Source organism: Thunnus albacares, chromosome 3 (genome assembly GCF_914725855.1).
Source record: "Thunnus albacares chromosome 3, fThuAlb1.1, whole genome shotgun sequence".
Classification (NCBI taxonomy): domain Eukaryota; kingdom Metazoa; phylum Chordata; class Actinopteri; order Scombriformes; family Scombridae; genus Thunnus; species Thunnus albacares.
Window position 1 is genome coordinate 23,696,844 of NC_058108.1, and position 26,615 is coordinate 23,723,458.

General features: G+C 38.3%; 1 protein-coding gene across 4 annotated transcripts in view; it reads right to left on the reverse strand.

Annotated features, from left to right (window-relative positions):
• Positions 1–26,305, reverse strand: part of coro2aa (coronin 2Aa) — a 53,276-nt gene extending 26,971 nt beyond the window's left edge. Inside the window, exons 1-2 of one of the 4 annotated variants that reach the window (XM_044347130.1) lie at positions 26,289–26,305; positions 24,150–24,315 (exon numbers count right to left, since the gene is read on the reverse strand). In XM_044347130.1, the coding sequence (XP_044203065.1) occupies positions 24,150–24,164 (15 nt within the window). In that variant the 5' untranslated portion in view covers positions 24,165–24,315; positions 26,289–26,305. Of the gene's footprint in view, positions 1–560; positions 924–24,149; positions 24,450–26,288 lie in introns of those variants that run through there. The other 3 variants (XM_044347132.1, XM_044347129.1, XM_044347131.1) reach the window with 3 other exon arrangements.
• Positions 26,306–26,615: the final 310 nt, after the last annotated feature.

The following is a 26,615-nucleotide window of genomic DNA, read 5'->3' on the forward strand; positions in this document are numbered from 1 at the left end:
TTTCTGTCGTCAGCGAAAAAAATAGAAAATACTTCCACGCTTATGGCAGGGAATGAGTGGGTACTGCTCCAAGTTTGAGCAAAAGACAGTTATCAAAATGAATGTATGTGAAGTCAACGGTCACATAAATCTCGTGCAGTGCAGGCATCGCTTTTTAAAAAAGGACTTTTTCCAAACATGCATAGTTTCAGGCAATGAGCTGGTTTGAAGATACATTTCTGTTTCATCTTGTTCAAGCCTGTCTCACGCACACGCACACACACTCCTAAGCATGAATCCCCAAGAGAAAAAGTGAGCACACACACACATACACACACACACACACACACACACACACACACACACACACAGGTGGACAGGAGGTCTCCAGAGATTAAGAGTAAAAGATCAATAACAGAATGTCAAATTGTAGAGACAGATCAGAGACACCAGCACATGATATTAAATCAAGACACAGACAGAGACACAACATGGAAGAGAAAGAGAAAGATACAGAGTGTGTGTGCAGTTGAGCAAGAGGAAATGTGTGAAAGGCAATCTGAGAGTTCAGCAGCACTCACCCTGACGAGTGAGTCGTCACTGGACACAAGAATCAGCTGCGGGTCCTTGGGTGAGAAAAAGTTAACTTCTCTGTGGCAAGCCAAAGAAAAAAATCCCCACCAAAAAAAAAAAAAAAAAAAAATCAATTGTCTTGCTTTATCTCAAGCACATGGGTCAACACTGCTTCTTGGCACACACACAGAAACATGCATACCAACACACACACACAAGCAGACAGCCAGTCCAAAATCTTACAGTCCCGTCCAAGCAGAGACCTAACCGAGCTCCTCTTCTTTGATGTGCACAGTCCACATAGACAGACAGTCAGTCAGTCAGTCAGTCAGAGGAAACGGTGGGTGTGTGTGCAGCATGAAGGCGAGTGCGTGTGTGAACAAGCAAGGGGAGAGTGCAGGAGCGTGTACACTCCCTGAGAGGGGAGGTGACTACAAGGAGAGAGAGGGAGAGAGACAGAGAGAGAGAGAGAGAGAGAGCGAGAGAGCGAGAGAGAGAGAGAGAGAGAGAGAGAGAGAGAGAGAGAGAGAGAGAGAGAGAGGGAGGGGGAGGGAGAGAGAGAGCGAGAGAGGGAGGGAGCGAGCAGCAGGTAATCACACTCCCTCTTTCTGAGCGCCGCTCCCTCTCGTCACTCCTCCACAGTGTTTGCTCAATCAGGATTTCTAACTCAATCTATGAGATGAGGACAGGACAGGAAGAGGGAAACATTCTTCTCCCTTGTTACTCAATAAGAAATGACTTACTTGATATGACTTACAGATATGACTGTATAAGATATGATTTACAGTAGCGTGTAGCTTATAAACACACATTCTGATTCTCTTTAGCTACATATGCTTATTCCTAGAAAGTTGCTCTTTTGTGAGTGTACAACAGTGATTATGAGTATTTTCAAGATGAGGCAAGTTTATCTGTATGGCATCTTACAAACATAGAGGCAATTTAAAGTGCCCGCTACTAGGTGAAGAAATGCATCAAAACAGTGTAGAGGAACATAATAGAGGAAAATAAAATAGAAAAAAATAGAATTCATGGAAATAAAAACACAAATACTGTCTTAGTGCAGTGCAGAGCAGTAACAAGTCGGACCAAATTAAAAGAAGGAAAAGTGAAGGAAACCAGGAAAGCAGGCGACCTAGTGGTTTAACATGCCAACCACATAATCGTAACATTCAGTGTTGGAGTTTGCATGTCATCCTCATCTCTCTCCCTTCTCATTTCCTGCCACCTCTATACTGTCTTCTCTCTAATAAAAATGCAAAAATGCCCCAAAAATACTTTAAAAAATGGCACAAGAGATTTATGTATGTATGTATGAATGTAGATTTGAAAGCAACTAAAGATGGCACACACTGAACTGAAAAGGCAGCTTTCCTTTCCAGACTATTTGCTGTTTTTATAGATTTAAAGTCCCCTCCACTAAAAAAGGTGTTTGTGTTTCTTCACTATGATGTTTGAGCTTCACTGTGCAGAACGATGTGTGTGCACCTTGGATTTGAGTTTAAGGTGTGGGCCTATGACCATGACTAATTATGACCATGACTAGTTTGGAGGCTAATCACGGTCCAGTATGCAACTTACATAACTTAGATAATTATTCCAAGCAGAGTATTTTTTATATCTTACAACATGTCTGTAAAGGATCTTTTGACTTATTCCATTATTTCATCCATAAGTTGCACTGATGTGCAGGCCAGATGTTCCCTACTACACAGACACCAGACTAATATTTCCACTTAAATGACCAGTGTGTAGGATTTAGGGGGCTCTAATGGCAGAAATGGAATGTAATATTCATAACTATGTTTTCATTAGTGTATAATCACCTGAAAATAAGAATCATGTTTTTGTTACCTTAGAATGAGCCCTTTAGATCTTACATAAGGAGCAAGTCCCATTCCACGGAGCCTGCAATGCTTCTACAGTAGCCCAGAACGGACAAACCAAACACTGGTTCTAGAGAGGGCCCTTCACATTTTTGGCGAGTTTTGCGCCCACCGTAGGTTCTCCTACATGCTTGAAAGGGGAGGGGTGAGAACGAGAGGTATTCAGTCAATTGCAGTCTGCAACCTCACTGCTAGATGCCATTAAATCCTACACACTGGACCTTTAATGTCACAAAGCCTGGAACTCCCTCTCAGACCTTTTGTAGTTTGTGAACTCCTCAAACTAGGAACCTTCAAGTAAAAGCAAAAAAAGTACAACCTGCACACAAAATTGATAGAGATTGTCTCAACTGTTTGGCAGAACGCCTTGTTGCTACAAAACCCATTCACTTACTTTCAGCTGGAGAGTGGTGGCAATCACTCTAAGTCAAAGTGAAACATTACATAATGGCACATTAGCACCAGAGGCTAGGAGAGGCTGAGCTGACAGGTCGATACGAGGACGGTCGGTCAGGGGGGGAAAAAAACTGACCACTGACAGCTGGCCTTCACACAGTCAAACAGGAATGGAGCAGGGGGGCTGATCAATTGCTGTTATTGCACAAACATACATGCCTGCACGCCAGTTTGTAAAGGAGAGAACTATTCAGATAATCTAATTTAAAAAAGCAATAGCACGATTTTAAAAACACTGCACTAGAAATAAAAGTCCTGCCTTCTAAATTTTACCTAAAGCTCAAACCTTAAAACTTAATTTCATATCATATTTCTCCTTGAAACTGAACATTAAAAAGAAAAAAGTTCTAGGCAGAGCTGATGACTCACATCTGCTTTATCAGGACAGTATGTGTGAGGTTTGATTTGAAGTTGATCATAAAAATATGTCTCAGGGTCTTTAAATAAGGAAATACAATCAGAAAAATCCTTATTATTAAGGAGAATGGCCTCTTATAGAGTGTTGTATACATTATTGGATTATTGATACTGACGCATTCATGTGTAAGCAGCAGCTTAATGTTGTAGCTGATTGAAGTGGAGCTAATTTTAACTACATTACACACTGTTGGATACTTCTGTTTTGAGCAGTGCATCATATTTTATAAGATGATCCAATGTTTTCTTTGTAAAACCTTAATCTGCAAAGTGACTAGTAACAGTACCTTTTGGATAAATGTACTGTAGTGGAGTAAAAAGTACAATATCATCCTCTAATGTAACATAGCATAAGTATAAAGTAGCATAAAAATGTAAAAAGTAAAGTACGCTTAAGTTTACAATTGTACTTGGTGCTTGAGTAAAACAAAATATACTGGATACAAGTATGGGAGACACACATACTCACAGAGGAACACACCCACCCACACACACGTATACACTAGTGATAAAGCTGGCCACCAATACATCAGCCCCAAATACACAACAAAGTCCAACGGTCGCACGCTGTCTGTGAGATAAGGAACAGGACACATGAATTGGTAAAGATATGGCAAGCTGGTTGGCTCATCAAAGCCAGGAGTCCAACATAACAATCTGCTGTGAAAACATTCAATACAGACCTCACGTTGACACAAAATGGACATTTAGTATTCTACCTTTACTGAACCTAACCAGTTTGATAAGAACAGACTCAGAAATTACTGTGAAATGCTTAAAAAGGTTTGAGGTAATCTGACAAAACACACACAGATTTTCAATTTAATGTATGAGCCAGTATCATTTTGCCAAAGGTGTGTATCATTGTGTCAAAGATATCATGTAAAGACTGTACGGTGATCAGCCAGTGTCTCTATGTGTCTATTCTGCTTATCAAAGCAGACAGTCAGGCTTCGATTTATGACACTTGTTGGACGTCGAGGCTCCACTTGTTAAACACTGCACTTCCTTTCATTCAGCTCTTAGCTCTTGATTAAACCTTGGCGTCTTTTGAGTGTGTGTCTTACTTGCAGCTAATTATCAATAAGGACAGGGCATGAGTCCTAAAAGCTTGTGTCTCTTTCTAAAGAGCTCAAACCAGAGGATTGCTCTCTAATCACACATCACACAGTTGCAGACTAATAGCTAGCTGCTGTGAGAAAAGAGGCCAGAGCCTTTGACACTACAGAGGCACAGTGACCTTCCCTTCCTCACTTTGTCATTCCTGATTAACCGTCTGACTGTGTTTTGACTGTAAAACACCTGGTTTAAGCGCCTAATGCTATCCTGTGTTCCAGTTTGGTGCCTGTAGTAAGTTTTTGGTTTTTCTATACTTGAGCTGAGTGTTTTCACTGTGGGCTTTAAATGGTCAAGTGCTCACCAACTGAGCAAATAGTGCAGTTCTATTCAAGCGTACACATAACCAAACAGGTGCAGTCAATAACTGAATAAGTCATCTGGGGCTACTGAAATCCAGTGTACACAGAAACCTCCATTAAAGACAGATTAATTTACACGAGTTCTCCCAAGAGCAAATAAATTAGACTGGTTAGAGCAACAGCTTTATGGGGGAAAAAATCCAAACGTTATTCTTTTTTTTTTTTTTTTTTTACATGTCCTGAGTCCTGAGCAGCACTTACATGAGAAAAGCAGCGTCAAGTTCCTGTCATAAATTTGCATGTTGTTTTATGCTCTGGTTTTGTGCAAATGAGGAGCTGCGCCTGCTCCAACTCACTGGAAAGCTGATCCCAACTGATTCTGCAAGGATATCCACATGGATATGTTGACCTCAAAAACATGATGCAGCAATCTGTGAAAACATCTCAAAATCTTCATATACAGTCTGCAAGTCATATGGTTAAACAGTTTTGGGATGACATTGTAGATGGACACATTCCATTATAGCAACATAAAATCTGGCTTAATATTTACATGACAATTTTTACAATGGGAAAAGTATTACTATTATGGATAAATATGATGTATTCATTATTTATAAATGCAGGTGCTTTGGTTGGACAGCCATGGACCAGCTCTATATCCGTCACTCACTCACTGAGTGATGAAGTTACACGATTGGTTGGTCGGCCCAGTGTTGGAGTTTCCCCGTTGACTGTTTAGTCTTTCAAAATGAATCAGCATGAACAGTTTCTATTACGTCCTCAGGAGGAGTTTACAGCGGAGCCCTGAGCTCAGTCCTGAAATAAGTTTTAAAAACACACATTTACCAACTGAAGTGTCTCACACGGAAGCTCTGGCACTGACATGATTACGGTGTTTGTGTGCTCTGAAGGCCGTCACAGCACGGATATGTTTATAGACATAGAAACAGATGAGCGGGGGGAGTTATTAGGATAATTAGAATAGTTGTATTAAAATTAAAATAAGTTCTCTTTCAAAAACATCCCTAGATATGAGTGGGAAGTATTGTTCTTTCAACTGCATTTATACCCTTTTTTTTGACTCAAACGTAGCTTAACCATGTCATGTGATGCTACTTCAGTACACTTTAACAACAATTATTACTGGGCTCACTAAATAAAATTGCAGATGAACAGTTAATATCCAGTAATTCACATTATAGACACTATCACTGACTATCCCTGTAACAAATTGGCCACAATTTCAGCCATATACTAGGTTTTGACCTAGTCTCGTTTCAAACAAAATTCTACTATCATAATTGAGATGTCAATGTCCAACGTCAACAGTTGTGGGAAGTGGAATTTTACATACAGTAGGAAAAGCTTCTAAATCATTTTCATGTTCATGGAAAGACAAATACCTTATTTTTCATTTGTTTTGTTTTTTAAGATCAATCTTAATGCTAAGTTTGATGTCAATCAAATTTAAAATATGAAGACATCTTGTTCTCAAAATCATTGCCAGTACATCAGTGTCTACAAATTCTGGTAGTTTGGGCAAAGTTTTATTTGCAAAGCAGAAACTATTGTGAAACATGCCTGAAAGACGCAGTTCACTTTTAGGGCTGCAACTAATGATTTTTTTCCATTATCAAGTCATCTGTCGACTATTGTCTCGATTAATCGTTTTGTCTTTAAAATGTAAGAAAATTGCGAAAAACGTCGATCACCATTTGCCAAAGCCCAAGATGTAACTCTTTTAGCCCCGATTGACAGTCCACAACCCAAAGATATTCAGTTTGAAACCAGAAAATATTAATATTTAAAAACCTGGAACCAGACAATCTTTCATTTGTCCTGAAATGACTCTAAGCGATTCACCGATTATCAAAATAGCTAACGATTAATTTTCTCGATTAATCGACTAATCTTTGCAGCTCTATTCATGTTCTTGATAAAGTTATTTCAACAAAAATTCAATGTAGCTTGTTCTGTTACTAATTCCCCAATATTGTTACTCATTGATAAATTCTATCAGTTTAGAGGGAGGGAGATGGTAGTGAGGGCCAATACATTTTTTAGGTGGCTACACAAGGTGACAGAAAAAAGTATTGGAAATGTTGGATTTGCAGAAGCTTTTGCACCATCAATATCAATATCATAATAAAATTACACACACCACAATATATTTTATCCCTGTCACCTGCCCCTTTCTCACACTGATTACACAGCTGCAACAACAATGAAATGATCAGTATGAGCAATAATCAAGCTTCAGATCAGAATCTAGTCATGTGTCTCAACAGGTAAAGGTGTGACTGAGTACACTGACACAATCACTGCGTTATATCTTTGCCTGCACTAACATGAACCTGAGAAACACAAGCAAATGCACGTTTTTTTATAGTCTGTTTCGTAAATTTGTACATAAATATGACTCTTGACCTAGATTTATTCACTTCCATGTTCCGTCTTGCAAACATCCATCTTTAAATTTCAGGAAGCAGTCAGCCAGTCCAGAGGTAATTTAGAAACAACAGATGTAGTTGTGATCCATTCAAGTAGATCAAAGACAGAACAGTGATGGCAATCAACAGACAAGGAGACACTTGGGGAACAAAGAAGTTGATAAAGATTTCCATAAGTCTTGTTGCTGATGTCTGCGGTTTCAAAGAAGGAGGCACAATTCATCATGTGGATAGCTAAAGTATATCGTGTGAGGATGATCTCACCTCCAGTTAGCGTGAGTCAGATGTTAGCATGCCTGTGCAGTGCACCCCACTGTTTCATGTCTGATTCACACCAATATCTGCATTAACACAGCTGTTTGAAACAATTCCCATTCATGATATCACAGCCCTGCTTACCTGCTTACATCAACTTTGGCAGCGAGTGGTGCTTTATACAGCCAATAAATCACTGGATTCACATCAGAAAAGATCGTAGAAAAATATATTTTACTTTCCTTAGAGATCAAAATCTGTTATAAATCTAATAATTTATGGTTATTAGTTTTGCACACATACACCTTTGATAATTATATACATAAAGAATGTAATCCTCCAGACATATACACACATATGTCTGGCATTCAAGAGTAAAACAACAAACGTCGGCTGCGTTTGATGAGCTGGAAACCAAATCGATTCCTTTATTGACTTACAGTAAGAGGGTCCGGCCTCAAGACGTTATGGATGTTGTATTGTGCACAACATATGATGATCACATCACAGAGAGAGAGCGAGAGAGACAGCAGCTACATATACAGTTACAAGTCAGACGCTTTGCAGTATTTCAAGTGCTGCTAATTTGTAACAGAGTTGAGACAAAGCTTCACAAACATGTTGGTAACACTTCATTTTGCATGTGCTGTAACTTCTTGATAATTTCCTAGTAGGGTAACTGATATATATGTAAGAGTATTTCTTTGGAAGGACCTGGAAAGGACCAAGGAAACTATAAACAAAGGAAGGGACATTACGTCATTGTGTAGCATGTGAACGCACACTGGTGCCACACCTGAAAGCTCTCGGCGCTTTCATAAATTATTAATCTGGGTGATGAGGGCTCACATATTTTGGTGTGTTGTTATTTAGCTAATGTTTCATGTGTTTTCAAGGTACATTTTGGATGATTTGTATATTAATTCAATCATCTATTTGTATGCAAGTTACATTCATGTTATGCTTGATTGATAACGGACTGGGGCTTCTTATGCATATGTGATTGAGGTTAGTAACAGACTAACGTTGGTAAATTAGCTAAACCGTGATAATACCAAAATTAAATTAACTCTGAGCCTGTTAGCTAACGTTATGTAACGTAATCTATCATTTTTGATACGGTGACCAGGTGTTAGGTAGATTAGCCACAGCAGGGCACCAGACAAGTGGGATTACAGCCAAGGTGTTGATTTTATCATGGCAGAGATTGTTTCATTCATAATTACGATGCGCTATTTTGCGCTATTATTATCCTTCAATCATCGTAAAGTCATACGACATAGATATGTTGGGTTTTAGTGTGCTTCTCTATGCTTCTCCCAAAGCCTTCAATAGAACTGGCACCAAGCAGATCTCAGAAAGTTGGTATTATGATATAATGAACTTCCTTCTTTTATAGTTTCCTTGGAAAGGACTGTGTAATTTGATACTAACTGAGCCACAACCTTGTTTTTCCTCAGTTTTTGGGGCCAGCCTTTATTTGTTCATGCCGATTACGCCCCCGGCCGTGATCAGCTTTTAACTGACTACTGGCCACTTTTAGAGGAAATACAGTATGTCTGTTGTTTACAACTTCAGCGCCGAAATGTTTTGAATTCATTACGCTCTGATTTGCGCACATAGCTTCTTCTCTATAGCAAAGACAGCGGAGGCCCATAGGTACTGTAGTGTCCTTAGCTGTCCATCAAAATCATGGACAAAACGCCCCTCCCACCTTAGTTACCGTTGCTATGTGTGAAGGAATTTTCATACATGTGTCATATATGAAATGCTCCCTAGACAAGCAGACAGTGAGCTGTCTTCTTCCAGGTCAAGCCGACCTGGCTTTATGGTTGTTGCCATAGAGACAGCGCTCAAGTAAACAATCTTATAGCGATGTTGTGACTAAGGACGAGGTCGCCTGGGTGCTGCCTGAATAACTGAGAATGGTTCAACTCTTTTCCTTCAGATTTGCTGTTGCATGTCACGGGGTCTACACTGGAACTTTGAAGTGTAACTGCTATCTCTTTGGTCGATCAAGTTTGTGTTTGTCTTTAAAAAATTTTGCAGAAGACATCCATATCTCCTGGAGTTTCTGAATTGACGAGCCCAAGATTTCTATAACACTATGTCCAGTTCCAGAAGTAAAAATTCCATTAATTTTTCCCATAGACAACATTACGTTACTCACAGTTTGAGCACTTTTATGGCTTGGATCAGCACCAAACTTTCCTGGTTAAATCACCAGTACAAAAGATGAACAACTGTGTTACTATATATATATATATATATATATATATATATTTTTTAGGACGGTATGTACAACTTCAGCGATGAAGCATTTTGAATTCATTACAGTCTGATTTGTGCCTGTAGCTTCTTCTCTATAGCAATGATGGCCGAGGCTCATGGGTATTGTAGTATCCTTAGCTGTCCACCAAAATCAGGGACAAAATGTGATTTGTCAGAAATAAAGTTGAAATAATTGAAACTGGTGGTCGTAATATAATCCTATAGTTTTGTTACATTAGCCAGGAGAGTCCTGAATTTCTATGTTCAGTAACATGGAGGAGATTGTTTAAAAAAATATTTGAAATAAGAATACAGGGAAAAAAAAAAAAAAAACATGTGTGTGTGTGAACACACACACACATGCTGATGGATATGTATATACCCATCAGCAGAAACTATATAAATCCTTTGTAACAAAACAGTAAGACAAAACATCAAAGGTCAAGCGAGAGGAAGCAGTTGACATATTGCCCAGGACTTAAATGTATGAAGATATGTCTTATGAAGAAATTATGAGACCCTTAAAACAAAGGCTATCACCCACATGATATGAGGTAATTACAATTATGGATCCTGTCACATAGAGGCAAGAGTCTGCCTCAGGTCGTAGCCTCCAGAGGTTTTATCTTATATTAATTATGACAAAGTGAAGCTGCTCTGCAGACAGCCAGTGGCATTTGCAGCAAAATCTCCAGACAGTTAAAAATAATCAGCATAAAAAAGAAGAAAGCAGAGGGGAAAAAACATGCAAAAACACAAAACGAGGTTTGATGTTCGTTCTAAAATTAGTCCAAGCAGTGCTGCCTGAGGAATTAAAATGGTAAAGTGATGCATTTTCTTGCAGAATCTATTTGTTGATAAATATTAAATGACAAAATGGCTGAGGGATGATCAATTATTTATCAAATGCAATGAGCTTGGCCCTCAGACCAAACAAGTCACAGGGATCCTTATCTCTTAAATTAATACAGTGTCAGTGATCCTCACCAGCTGAAGGTCACCCATCCATCCTAACCATAGTAACTGTAGTCAAGGTGAGTTTCACTTTCTGTGACTCAAGGGGATTAGCTTGTCTTTATATAGGCTCAGCTTCTCCTTATAAACAATACACAGACACCGTACTGCTGCAGCGCACACCCTGTTATCAGGCTGAGGGAGGCTGCTGCTAAGCAGATCACCCACATTAGCTAAACTGCATTAGCGTGTTGTGATACTCGACACGCAGAATGTGCAGCTCACTGACGACCTAATGCCCCAATCTTTGTCTGACGAATCGTACAGAGGAAAACACTTCAAAACAGAGAACATGCCTAAAAATGACTATTTTCAGTTACGGCTGATTGTCATTCAACTATTATGACTGACAATAGTACAGCCATGCTAGCATCTCTGTGAGGCTGTACACATGTTGCAATCCACTGTACTCTGAACAGACTCTGACATAGAAAAATGCAATGGAACGGTCATTCAAGTCGGAATTCCAAGTCAGAAACTTGATCAAGATTCATCTGGCCTGAGTTTGCTGACAGAAACAGACCCGATGAAACAGCAATATGGCAGCACACACAGTGAACAGCAAGCAGAATTACCTTTTCATCAATTTTTACTTTATGTTGTGATTGTGTTGTTGATATTTCCATTCAGTTGATTTGTGCTTGATAGAGGTCTTTGTGAGCATGTGGTACTCGGCTACTCCTCCTGTCTCTTTTTTAAAGTGTTCTAATCTAATCAGCTGCTGCAGTGTTGGGCTGGAATGAAACCCTGCATGTACATGGCCCTCCAAACACCAGTTTGCTACAGGCGTCCATGTTTTGCTGAGCAGATGCACTGGGACACATTTAGTTTGGAATTCAGGAATAACGAATCGGAACTATCGGCTTCCGTCTTGCAATGGATTGCAGCATTAGGCACAGCAGAGCTGTGAATGCCAATGTCAGCATGCTAGCATGCTCTCAATGACAATGCTAACATGCTTATTGAAAGGTTGCCAACTCTCACTCTTTTGAAATGAGACATCTGCTTTTAAGGCTTGCACTCTCAAGCCACCAAAATAAATCTCACACCAAAGGAAAGAAGGCCACAAAGCCACTTGTTTATGGATAATATAGCTATATAAGTTAAATAGGCTTCCACCACACGCAGGACACATTTCAGCAGAAATACCGGTCCATAAACATTAGCTACAGAGAACTCAAAAGCCACAATTTGCATGGCTTTAATTGATGGACATGTGACTCCGAAGTCAAAAACACATTTCATGTCTGTTGAGTTTTGCCTCTCTCACCTTTCTTTACAATTTCACATCTATTACTGAAATGTTCATGAAAATACAAGTTTTAATGCAATTAAGTCTCACATAATGTCTCCTCACACCACTGACTGAATCCAGGATTTTGCTAAAGTTCTGTTTCTTATTTACAGATGATTGTATGTGTGATTCTTTCATTAAAGTTTAATAAACAGCTGTATCACACAGCATCAGGAACGATATGTTTGTCTCCAAATTGAGAGGCGCTTTGTGCTTTTACACATGTGGCAGTTATTCATTGTCCTGACACGGCGGCAGGGTCTGTCAGGATCTTTTCTATACATCCGACAGGTAAACTCACTGATTCAAAGTTTATATTTTACAGTCAAATCATTTGTTACAAAGCAGACGTCCTCAGATTGAATCCTGAGCTCCATCAGAGCTGTCCATTTTTATCTTAATGTAAGTAAAACTGTGAACTACGTTTCCTCTGGAAAGTGATTTTTTTTCTATTTTGCTGCTTAAATGCTACATCTCAACAATATTTGCAGTATAGTGTATTATTGTGCACATGGATGCATTTCCATATATAGAACACAACCTCTCTTATTAGCAAAGTAAAAAACAACAAACAAAAAAAAACAATTTCTACAATTATTAGCATATTTCAGGGGATGTATTTTAGTAATTGGGGTTTCATTGTGTTTTGGGACTTGGTGATCACACAGAGCTTTTTTCCGCATAATACATAAATAGGAGTGTTTGAGAGTAAACATGTGTTGGGTCTAATAAACAATGTACACATTTGCCACTTGTCTTGTCAGGGAGCAAGTCTACATTTGCTCTGACAGCATTTTTCATGAGGTACAACCATTAGGGCTACTTAAGGCCTTGGGAATCAATATGGTGAACACACACACACACACACACCAGTGGAGACGGCCATCTACTTCTCTTCATGAATAATGAATCAGACTCTGCTGACCCATCTGCCTCACGATTAAGACCCTAGGACTCCAGAAACAACAGGAGCACACTGTCTGAGCAGGTCTAACAAATAACATCCTGTTGCCACTAATACACTTTAACCGGGCACCTAAAAATCTATTTCTGTTCCTAAAATAAAAGCGTTGAGAATCACTTAGACAGTGATTCTCAACCTGGCAGTCAAGATCCCAATGGCGTCAAAAGAAATGGTTGAAAGTTCATTAAGTCTGCTGCATAAAATGTGTTTATTTATTACAGATATTTCTGTATTTTTTGTGAAATACTAGACAGTTTTACCTCTTCAAGCTTATAAAAGTTAAATTGACAATGTGAGATGGTAAAAATCCCTATTTGCTCATAGCTTAAACAAATGCTTAACGACAAGGAGCGGCAAGTTAACTTTGACCCAACACTCACAGATATTTTTAAAATTTTATCAATATTGAGTATCGATCTAATACGGTGCACTTTTTTCCCCTAAATTTTAAATATTACCTCTGTACATGAAACCCATTGGTATCATTCTTAGGAAAGGTAACAGAGGGCTGTAACTTCACATAACTTCTTAACTATAACTGGACACATTTAAACATCATTCTTTTTAGGCTTTAATTATATTGTTGTAGACAGTTTATGAGATCGCTTCATTTTAACACATCAACCTCAATTACATTTTTAGCAAACTTGAGTGTAGATCATATATAGATGGATGTCTTTAATAATTAAATCTTATTAATGGAGCAATAATTTCCAAAATGACCACAAGAACACTTATTAAAGAACCAAAATTTAGCAATTGAGACCATAATGACTCAGTGAAAAAAATTATTGACACTATTTCTAGAGAGGAGCTGGCGCTTTTTAAATGGGAGTCTCTTGGAGCCAGGGATATTTTGAAGCCAGCTGTTGGTGACATTGCCCTTTAAGTTACCTCTACATTGGCCTCAGCCTCGAGACATGTTAGTTGCCACTTGGCACAGATGCGTTCAACTTGAGTCACTCTCCTTTTTCTAGCATTGATAAACAAATAGTTTCTGTATAATTTTCTGTTTTTCAAAACAACTACAAACAGTAAGTGCACAAACTGTCCAATGGTAATTTTAGAAAAACTACGGCCAGAAAATCCTTTATTTGCAATGATTTTATAACTGCTAATTGCCTGGACCTTTTTATGGCTACCAAGACCTGGCTACTGAGACCTATCCCGTTAACGATGGCTACCCCTGCCAACTTCCCATTTTAATCTCCCCTGGCATTTGGGTCGGGTGGTGGCACTGCTGTCATGCACAGAAATCGTTTTAAGTGCTCTTTTCTGTCTTTTGATTCTTTTAACTCTTTTGAAGGTTAACTTTTTTAATTTCTGGTGCAGCTAGTCTGCTTTATATACTTTTTAAAACAGACCTCATCTCTCTTGTTACACTCAAATTGATGACTTCAATGTCCATGTATGTTGTCCTTCTAACCCTCTTTCCCATGATTTCCAGGATCTTATTGAGTCTTTTAATTTAAACCAAATTATTAAAAAGGTGCCACATATTCTAAAGGCCATACCTCAGATCAGGTCCTCACTAGTGGTTTTCTCCCCATAAAATGTAACCCTTGTTGACGTTTATGTCTCAGATCATAAAGCCATTGTTTTTAATGCGTCTCCTCCCACTAGTAAGCCTTGTGCCACTGTCCTGTCACGTGTTCTTAATGCTGATTCTGCCAGTAAATTCTGTGAAGCTTTCTCCAATACCTTAACCTCGAGCTCTTTTATGCAGCAACAGTGCCCGGATGCCCTGGCTAATTCTTTCAACACCATCTGTCTGTCTATCCTTGATCATATCGCTCCTCTTAAAATCAGAAAGAAAAGGCATAATCCTTTGCCATGGCTCAGTGAGCACACTCGGGCCCTCAAGAGACAACACAGAAAAGCTGAACGTATATGGAAGGCTAATGGGTTCCAAGCCTCCCTTGACATCCTAAGAAGTCATATGTTCAACTGTCAGACTGCTGTTAAAGAGGCGAGATCAGCCTATTTCTCCAGTTTGATTTCCAGTAATTCCCATAACTCCAAAGTTTCACTTAAGGTTATTGATTCTGCTGTGAGCGGTTCCTCCACCTCTAATACTGAACTTAACCCTGAATTAGCAGAGGAAATTCTGACTTTTGTTAAAAAGGTGGAGAATATTAGGACTCAGATTGTTTCAGACACTTGTGTCCAATCTGTCCCCCCCCCCCCCCCCCCCCCATCAAACTGTTCAGTGTTGATTCAATTTCAGCCAATTTCCCTCTCAGTCCTAGAAACCATTGTCTCTCATATTAAATCCTTTTCCCAACTCGATATTATTCTCTCTAAACTTATAAAAGACGTATTGCCCACTGTCAGTTCCTGCATTTTATCAATTATTAATTGCTCCTTGGACATTGGTATTTTTCCTTCTTATTTTAAACATACCAACCTAATTCTAAAATATCTTTCTTATCTAAGGTGTTGGAGAAAGTTATTGCCTCTCAACTGATTGCTTATATGAATGTTAACAGCATTCTCGATAACTATCAGTCTGGTTTTAGAGCTTTACATTGTACTGAGACGGCCTTAATTAAAGTGACAAATAACTTACTCCTTGCAGCAGATAAAGGTGAAAGCTCCATTCTGGTACTGCTAGAACTGAGTGTGGCCTTTGATACAGTAGACCACTCCATCCTTCTACAGCTTCTTGAAACTTGGTTTGATCTAAAAAGGTCTGCTCTCAACTTATTACGCTTCTATCTGTCCAATAGAACGTTTTCTGTTGTTGTTGGAAATTCTCCACCTTATGTTTCCCAATTCACTCATAGCGTTCCTCAAGGTTCAATCTTGGGGCTGTTACTGTTCTCCATTTATACACTACCCCTGGGTCAGGTCATTAATAAGCATAATGTAGATTATTATTGTTATGCTGATGACACCCTGTTATATGTCCCGTTACTATCTACTAATCATAGCAGCATAACCCAACTTACTGCCTGCCTTTCTGATATCAACTGCTGGACTTCTCAAAATATCCTCAAATTTAACAATGACAAAACGAAAATTATCTTGTTTGCCACACCCAAATCTTGGAGTCTCATCACATAATATTAAGCCAACTGCAAGAAATTTGGGTTTTATTTGATCCCGGCCTTTGTTTTGATGTTTAGAAGTATGTTCAATCATGTTTCTTTCAACTTAAGTTAATTTTAAAAGTTTGACCCTTCTTATCCTTTGAGGATTTACACAGGATTGTCCATGCTTTTATGTTTTCTTGTTCAGATTTCTGTAATGCCCTCTACACAGGTTTCCCTCTATCGCCTTCAACTGGTTCAAAATGTTGCTGCTAGGATTATCACTGGTTCAAGAAAACAAGATCATATAACTCATATTCTGGCCTCCCTGCATTGGCTTCCCAGTCATTTTTGCATTGATTTTATAATTTTATTGTTGACCTTCAAGGCTTTACCATGACCCTAATTATATCAAAGATCTACTAACCCTGTATGTGTCTGGGCACTATCTTAGATTGGCTGATAGTGGCTTGCTGGTCGTTCCCAGAGCCCACCTGGTGACTAAGGGCTATCTTTTTGTGAAGCACTTTGTAACATTGTTAAGGAAGATGCTATAAAAAATAAAGTTTATTATCATAATTATTATAAATGTGTCTGTCCCTGACTGAGTGAGTGAGTGACTGAGGTAAATTACGCCATTGGTCAGCTGACAAGTGTTGGAATTTCCCCACTTGTCATTGCTCTACATCCTCAGAGGGCATTTACAGAGCTTCAACTCGCTGACTGCAGCTCATTCCAAATTTATCGTTCGCTAACGGAATATTTTAACGGCTCTTGCTACTGAAGACTAAAGATTTCTGAATTCATTGACCAGACCATTTTGTTTATCTCGTTAGCAAAAATGTTTTATTAGTAGATATTTACCAGAAATTGAAGTTAATTTAATATTACACAACTCAAAACTCTGGTGATAAACTCCAGTCATTTCAGCGAGACTGCTTTAACGTTAGTCGACACGTCTGAATTTAATGTTATATGACTATATTTTAGCTTGTATGAACAATGTGGCCGAATTTGGTTCCCAAAACTCTGTTAATAAGCTCTGGTATTTTCGGTGAGACTGCATTAACTCAGTTGACATGTCGACAATTAACGACCATAAACACCCAAATAATGGCCATAGCCTTTATTACCTCAACTGCAGAAGGTACCAGGCCTTTATTACGTAATTTTAAGAGTTTATCAGTCAGTAGCCTTGAGATAATGTCTGTTGTGATTCATAGCTATACAAATAAAATTTAACTGACCGTACTGAATAATTAATAAACTCTATAATTTATTATTACTGAGTGTACTGCAGTGTAGGTCACACAATGTCCTAATAGCCCTGTGGCATTCATGGTGTCACCTCTTGTACAGCTTGAAAAACTTGTACACGAGCACTCGACATTGCACAAATCCACAGACTCTCTCTCCGTTTTTTTTTTTAAAGTAATCCCCTCCCTGTGTGCCCCACGTGGGAGCAGCACTAGATAATCCGAAAACAGTCGGACAGCTGTCATGTCAGAAACGTGCAGGAAAACCTGCCACGAGTGATCTGACTGACAGTGATGTAACAGTGAAGAGAAGAGACACAGACAGGAAATACAAACAGGTCTCTTTAAAAAGTCATTATGCCCTGCTGTGTAAATGGTCCTGCCCTGCAGTGACAAGAAACAGCAGGAGCTGCTTTGTTAGGGGAAGCTGGTGGTCTTTAGGCGGTCTGTGTGTGACAATAACAGCGAGAGGTTTTGAGGTCACGTGCAGACGCTCCTGTTACATAAGAGCCTTTTTTTGCAGGATGTCTGAAGACAAAATCATAAAATATGAAAGGTAAAAGACACATTTGTCAACAAGTTTATGAACACATGAACCTGTTTAAGAATAGAGAGAGATTTGCTCTGTATCAGCTGGTTCATTGACAGACAACAGTGGGTTTAGATGTAACAGGGCACAAGCACGGTGAGATCACCTTGGTCCTGTTGGGCAGAGAGGCAGGCCTTCATTAGGTTTAGTGAGGAGTGAACCACAGGGGGGAGGGTGGTGGTGGTGGAGTCAGAGACTTAAGGCCCCTGGGGGCTTTGTTCTGGAGGTAAAGTCCTGTATGAGGCATCGTTTAGTGGCGACATCAGGTTCCCCACCAGCTCCAGGAGGCACAATGTCTGGTTTGATAGTGTAGCAACAGAGGACAAGCAGGATGATCTCATTCACCTTTGGGCTGTTTCTAACTTGTTATAAAATCAGTGATATAATCCAGCATGAACACACACACACACATAGTTTCAGCTGCGAGGAGAAAAGTGCACACCTTTATAACGAAACAATCCGTCAATTAATTGAGTAGTGGATCGAGAAAAAAATATTAGACCAGTGACTTGTTTAAAAATGCTCTGCGAAGTTGTGATGATCATTTTTACTTTTTAAAAATCTTTTATAGACTAAAATATTAATTATATTAATTGCTAAAGACAAACATGCTGATAGTGATAATGCTAACATGCTAATGTTTAGCAGGTATAATGTTTCCCTGCTTTAAGTTCATCATCTTAGTTTATAGTGTAAACATGCTAACATCTACTAATTAGCACTGAACACAAAGTACAGCTGAGGGTAATGGAATGTCATTAGTTTTGCAAGTATATAGTTGTAAACCAAAGTACTGACACTAGAGGAATCATGAACATCTGTATAAAATTGCACAGCAATTAATCTAATAGTTGTTCAGATATTTCAGTCTGGACTGAAGTGGTGGACTGACAGGTATGCCTGTGAACCACAGTGCTGCTTTGCGCTTCTAAAATGTGAGAATTTTCTGCTTTTCTCAATTTCATATCATTGCTAACTGAATATCTTTAGATTTTGGACTGGTTAGTGGAAGAGAAACAAATTTAAAAGGTGTCATCTTTGGCTCTACTGGGGGCTAATGTTCAGTTGTTTTTCACAATTCTTCTACCTTTTATAGACAAAATATTTGATTAATTTATATGGTGTATTTACTGTTTTATGTAGACACATACACACACAGATCTCAATAGTCTGACCTGGTTACATAATGACATACCACCCTTTAATGGGTTTCATCACCTCTGTGTGGAATAACACCTAATGGTCCATCAAAACACCACAAACCTGACACATTCTGCAAACCAAACACTGCTGAGGACTTCAGCTAAGAAACACACACACACACACAGGGCTTCAACTGACTGATTATGGATTAATATGCTGTTAATATTTTAGATTCCTCGTTTGGACTGTATTAGTGAAAAATGCAGATCATATGACAAATCATTATTATTTTGTCCAAGAAATGGTCCAGTACCAAATGGTGTTCAACTTACAATAAAACAGAGTAAAACATCCTCACATTTGAGGAGCTTGAAGCTTGATCTTAATCAATTACTTGATTTATTGATTAGTTGATAAACAATAAAATTAATTGGGAACAATTCTAAGTCATTTTTTAAGCATAAATGCCAATAATTCTCAGATTTCAACTTCTCATATTAGTCTTCTATGCCATATACTAAATATCTTTGGGTTTTGGACTCTTGATTGAATAAAACAAACTATTAAAATATGTCAACTTGGGCTCTGAGAGATCATAATGGGAGTTTTGCACTATATTCTGATATTTTATGGATCGATTGAGAAAATAATCGATAGATTAATGTGTAAAAGACAATAATCATTAGTTGCAGCCCTACATGAAGCAGTGAATGTTTGGCATTTCTAGGAAATTAAGTGAATGATGTTGTTGTGGATTAACTTTCTGTTGATTAACTGACTAATTGTTTTAGCAAAATGCATTCAGTTTACAATCGTTCAAGATTTCAAAAACCAGCATATATTCACATTTAAGAAGCTTGAACCAGTGAATTTTGGGGCATTTTTACCTAAAACGATGGATCAAACTGTCTGCAGGTTAATTTCCTGTCAATCATTTCTCTCTAGTACAGTACGTCTTCCTCATTTTATGATTCCATCCAACATCAACAATAAATTACACAATCCAATCTTATGAGTAAACATCAAGCTTCTGAGTTAATCATCACTGTTTGTCTCTTGTTACTTAGCGATCATTTTATTGCACAGATACAGGGGCAGGTTTCCTCAAAAGCACACCTTCAATTCACAGCAATTATAGCAGGTAGGACTTTGATACCTGCAACAACCAGCAGCGAGCTTGTGTGCCAGCTCGGAAACCTGCACTCAGCTCTAGTTACTGTTTTGACGATAGTGACAATGCCATGAAGTACAAGATAAACAAGACAAGGATGTATTTGTCTTTTCACAGGAGAGAGCTCAGTAGAAAAACAGTAGAGTCTCTGTCTCTGTGACTCAACATAGCAAACTGCACGAGTCACAGGTTGGACCAAGTGGGAGAATCTCAGGTATATGTTAACAGTCTGTGTGATAACATGCCATAGATACAGGCGAGCGTTTTATGGGCTAACATGAAGGTGCACCACAGATTTCACTACAGACAAAATAGAATTAAATAGAAGAGAGTTCACACACCAGAAACTCCTCATTAAAAAACTGTCTGGGATCATCAGGGTGTGTGTGTGTTTTTTTCCAGCACAGTTCAAAGCCAGTTACAAGAGGTGAAGTTTATTTTTGGATGAGGGTTTTCTCTTTCCCGTAGTGTCATTAGTCTAATGCTTATTTTGGCAAGTGTTTGCCATTAGGTAGTTGCCAAGCCCGACTTAGACTAATCTAGTGCTGTCATGACACCTCTACTCTCCACACAACTCCAAGAGTCATGACTCGTACTGTCACACTTGTCCTTAAACTCAACACGTTACTGTCCAACACATCCTCATAATTAAAAGACAGCATAGGTCTAAAATTCTGGAGGCAAAAAACAACTTATAGTTACATAATGCTCTCCCATAGGAGCGTAATATGCCGCTTTCCAAAACCATTACAAATCACTGTTTAGAAATACTTCTGTTTTATGGTGAAATGATCACTTGAAACTTGGTTGAGACTTCCTTAAAGTTACGCAACATTTGTCATCATGGCAACAGTTAATATCAACATCCACCCAACCCTCCTCCTCCTCCTAATGAGGCAAAATCATCTTATCACGCCACTTTATATTGACGGCATCTGAACTGCATCACTTCCCCGGGTCATCATTACTACACCGCTAGATGATGTAAACGTAACTATAGGTTGTTTTTGCCGGCCTGAATTTTAGACCTATAATGTGGTTTTTCTTGTGAGGACGAGCTGGTGAGCTAACATGCTAACATTACAACATACAGCAGGTTGGCCATATGCACATATTTCCTTGTTTAAGGCTTATTTGCATCAGACCAAACAGACCTTGATAAGTTTTTGTTTGAGTTACCTTATCAAAGATGTCTGCACCGTCCTACAGAGACAAAATGTAGTAACTGACTCTGTGTATCGACTACACTGATAAAAGAGCTCATATCATATCGTTATAATTAGGAATGAGTAAAATGTTAAGATAAAACAAAGTTTTATCTCTGGATCCTGGATGTTCAGCTGCAATATGGTTGACATAAATATCACAATAATAATGACAATATTTTCTGCTGATCTATTAAGTAAGTAAATTTCGCTGCACTGTTCAGCTCATCAAATGTGTAAAACAAAACCTTCAATAACTCATTTTTTTTAAACACAACATATTAAGAATGATTCTTTTGAACAGCAGAATTTTGTAAAACCATAACACAACATTGTCATATCATCACATTATGATATGATATCTTTACTGACCCGATGCTGAACTCTACACATTGCCCGTGTGGAAGCGACGTGCCACCCCGCTCTCCTCAGCCACACGAGGAGCCAGTTGGCACAAACTCCTCGACTTCTCCCACTGCTCTACATGTGGTAAGCATTAGACTCGGGTCATTAAACACCGAGCTCTCAAACTGCTTTTTCTTTTGTCTTGAGTTTGTTTACGTCCATCCAGACAAGAGTGATGAAAAACAATAGATCCAAACCATCTGTTGACCCGGCGACCTGACAGAATACAGCCACCCACAGAGCTAAAATAATAGATTTCACTTAAAACTAATAATGTCTGCAGACGTTAAGATGGCATTAAGTGAAAGGATACAACATTCTGGGTTTGTATGAGGATGCTGCTGCTAATGGGACACATTAATGAGGCTGCAACTAACGATTGTTTTCATCATCAATTAATCTGTACTTTGTTTTTATTGTTGAGTCTATTAAATGTGAAATAGAGCCTCGTGAGATGTCTTCAAATTGCTTATCATTTTATTGTTTAGCAACATTTAGCAAAGGTAAAACACCAAGCTGCTGGATGAAACTATAATGAGAATAGTTTTTAGATGCAGCCTCAACTAGTTTTGTCCAAATAATTATCCAAACACAAACATAAAGATGGAGAAAATCCTCACATTTGATCATTTTTGCTTGATAAATGACTTAAACGATTAATTGGTTATCAGTATTCTTGGGGATTTGTTTTCTTTCAATCAGCTAAATGATTAATCGACTCATTGTTTCAGCACAAGATACGAGTTTTTGGGTATTTTTAGTAGTTTCCAGTGAATGATAGATGTTTTTCTACTGAACATTTTTACAGATTTTTGTTATCTACCTCTAGAAATGATTTATATTTAGGGGTTGCAACTAAAGATTATTATAATTCCCGATTAATCTGCTGATTATTTTCTCAATTGATCTTTTAGTCTATAAAATAAAGAAAAGAAAAACTGGGGAAAATGCCATTTACGATTTCTCTAACTCCACAGTGACATCTGCAATATGCTTGTTTTGTCCAAAACCTAAATATATTCAATTTACTGTCATATATGACAAAGAAAAGCAGCAAATCCTCTCATTTAAGAACCTGAAGGCATTTCTGCTTGAAAAATGACTGAAACAATTGATTATCAAAACAGTAACAGCTGTTTCATTTTCTGTCGATCCAAAGAATCAACTCATTGTTGCAGCTCTATTTATATTCAGGCGTTGTCCAAAAGAAATTATTATTTTTTTACATTTATGACAATCATTTTAAGTTATGTCAACTTCAGTAGAAACAGCTGTCTGTATCAGATACAGAGCTGCAACTAATGATTATTTTCATTATTGATTAACCTGTTGATTATTTTCTCGACTGATTGATTAGTTGTTTGGTCCATGAAATGTCAGAAAATGGTGAAAAATCTTGATCACTGATCCCTACAATCCAAGATGACATCATAAAATGTTGTATTTTGTCCCGATCAACAGTCAACAACCCAAAGATGTTCAGTTTACTGTGTAAATGACTAAATAAAGATGAAAATATTCACATTTGAGAGGATGTAATCAGAGAATTTGGACATTTTTTCTTAAAAATGACTACAAATGATTAAACGATTATCAAATAGTTGACGATTAACTCAATAGCTGGTAATTAATTGATTAATCAAATAATTGTTGCAGCTAAATCCAAGTTACTGTCATATATGACAAAGAAACGCAGCAGATCAACACATTTGAGAACCTGAAACCAGACAACATTTGGCATTTTTGCTTGACGAATGACTGAAACGACTAATCAGTGATCAAAATAGTTGCTGATTCGTTTTCTGTCGATCAACTAATCGATTGTTGCAGCTCTATTTATATTCAATGGTGGAGACATTTAAGGTGTCCTCCAAAAGAAATTATTTTACTTTTTTACAATGATCACATTCATTTGAAGTCATGTCAATGAGGGAAAAATATGATCTAGATTTTAAAATTGTGATCAACTTCAGCAGAAACGTTTACGTCTGTATCAGATCACACTACATACAGAACACGTCCTGAGTCTGTCTGCAAGTTAAAAACACCACAGAAGAAGCTCCGTGCATGAGGAAACCATTAAAAAAACATTCATTTTACAGTATGCAAAATGCAAAATCCTCCCTGCTGCCATACAATGTTACACCGTCACATAGTCTACCCTGGAAAGCTGAAGTTGTGTTTTTTGGGCTGTGGAGCCGCATGGCAGAGCTGCAGCCCGGAGCCACGCTGCAAGTGCACAGCCTGAAATAAATCTCTCCCCATTGCAATCCGTTTATGTTGCAGCCAGCGCTGGAAACACGCCTGTAAAATGACAAGAGGACAGTAAAAAAAAGGGCTGCAGGAGAGTAAACTGAAGTGAACTCACCTTTGAGACGGTCATATGGCGTCAGATGCGTCGGCAGGTGGTGGCAGTTTTTTCCCCCTGAAGAGGAGTCGGTGAGGAGGTGGAGGTGGACGGGCCGTGTTATAACACCGCTGGTTGTTGCATGGTGGTCATTTAAAAGTCATGATGTCCGGCTCCACCTTGAGACCTTCCCAAAAAATAGAAAGCAAAAAGCTCACAGACAGAGCATTTCCCTACTGCGAACACACACACACACACACACCGCAGTCACCGTGAAAAAAAGAGAAAAACTGGAGTCAGAGGAGGAGGAGGAGGAGGAGGAGGAGGAGGAAGGCGTAGGATGAGGAGAGATGCGAACACAGGATGCGACGAGTAGGGAGGAGGAAGAGGAGGGAGGAGGGAGAGGAGGGAAGGGCGAGGCATGTCCCGAACAAGTCAGGTTGATTTCAAGCAAACTTAAAGGTCCCCTCCAGACATGTTTTTAAGATGTATATAAAATACCCTGCTTTGGATAATAATGTGTGTCTGATATGTTTTTTTCCACAAATAAAAGTTGAATTATCTCATAAAATCCTTAAAATGACATCTAGTCCTTCTGCCTCATTAAAAAAAAAATCCAGAATCTATGACTAAGCAAATATATTTCATTTCAGAAGTTTAACTGTTGGACATTAGATGTCTCCTACTTAACTGTAAACTCACTTCTCAGTGTTTGTGCACTGGAGGCTTCAAGTTTCCACATCACACTCGTATAAAATAAATATTGGACCAGAATTGGCTCCAAACTAGTCGCCATGTCACAAATCATGATTATAGGCCCACTGCTTAAAATCTGATTTTCAATCAGCTCAGAGAAACTTTCCATTTTCAGCAGATGAATGTGAAAACAGTCTTCTAGTGTCAAACTCTGCACATACATCATTCTGCACGGTGAAGCTCAAACATTCAACTGTAGGAACAAGAAGAAAAAACATATTTTTGAGTGGGCGGGGACTTTAAAAGGAGATTAAATGCAGCCAGAGTCTCTATAAAGTCCAGACTGCAGAGCGTCAGACACACCACATGTAATTTCATGTAAACTGATGTCTATATTTACATTTTGAAACAGTGTAAAGTGTCATATCATATTGGATTTCCCCCATTTTGATAGTTTTAACTATGTCTGTGTTGGTTTCTATTTGTATTTTATTCTAAAGTCATTTTAAGGTCAAACAGGGTTTCTTATATCTTCCAAGCAGACTTTCTTGACACCTGCAGAGCAAATGTTGGTCATTTTTACCATTAGAACAAATATATCTATATGAGCTGACACATAACATGATGCTCATAAACGTCCACAAGTGTGTAGTGATGTCATCTAGATGCAAATAAAAAGCCTTTGTTCACTCCAGGTTTGTTGTTCTTTATGTCACATTTGATTTTCCTGTGTTTAATACAGTTTACTGACCTATTATTATGTATAATTAATTATTTTAAAATCTGCATTATTTGTTTTGGATTTTTGAAATTTTGTTCCTTTGCAACAAAGTTACAGAATTGTTTGGTTTGTTGTTGTTGTTTTTTTATAGCAGAATAAAACCAAAATAAAACAGCTCATTTGTGTGGCAACATGTATCCCTAAAACACAATAATGTTTGAGTTTAATGAGTGATTGAGTTAATCGAGTTAAAATCCAACCACTGACATAAAAAATAACAATGGAAACAATTGTTCAGGATTATTTATTTCCTCTTGTTGACGAGATCATCTCCTCTGTGTTTGTGACTTGTTCTGTTGTGTCTTGAGTCAATAAAGTAAAATAAAATAAATAAATAAATAAATGTTCAGGGAGAGAAAAAAAAGCTCTACTTTTACCTAAATATTATAAAACTATTACACTCTGTTAGCAATATATACATGTTATGACATAGAAAACAGATGAAAGTCTTTCTTAAATACTGTATTCTCTCAGGGAGATTAAAGATGTCATTTTAACTAAATGAGAAAGATTATCCCATATGTTACGTTATGTTAGGACCTCTATAATGTCTCTGGATGAAACATGTTAGTAAGATGTTTGGGAAGATGAAGATTAGACTTAATTATTACAACAGATATTCCGCGTACATGCTGCATATTCTTTAATAAATGTGTGTTTAATCTGAATGACACAAAACAAACCTGCATCACTTGAGAATGTGTCGGTTTCTGAGGCTGCAGGCAGACGATGATGATGAAGCCGCCGTGTGTAGCGCGCTGTGTGAACTCTACTTAAGGCACAAAGCACACAAAGCAGCACAGAAAGACGTAGGAGGAGGCGTCAGTAGAGAGGCCCTCAGATCAGTTTTGCCCCCGGGTCCCTGAAGCGAGTATAACTGATGCATATCATTGTATTTGCATAGATTACATATAGTTTCAGGTGTGTTTGTGTGCATATATTTCTAATTTACCTGTACAAGCACAATCTAACCATAAATCTAATCAGGCTGTGGGTAGTAACATCACAGT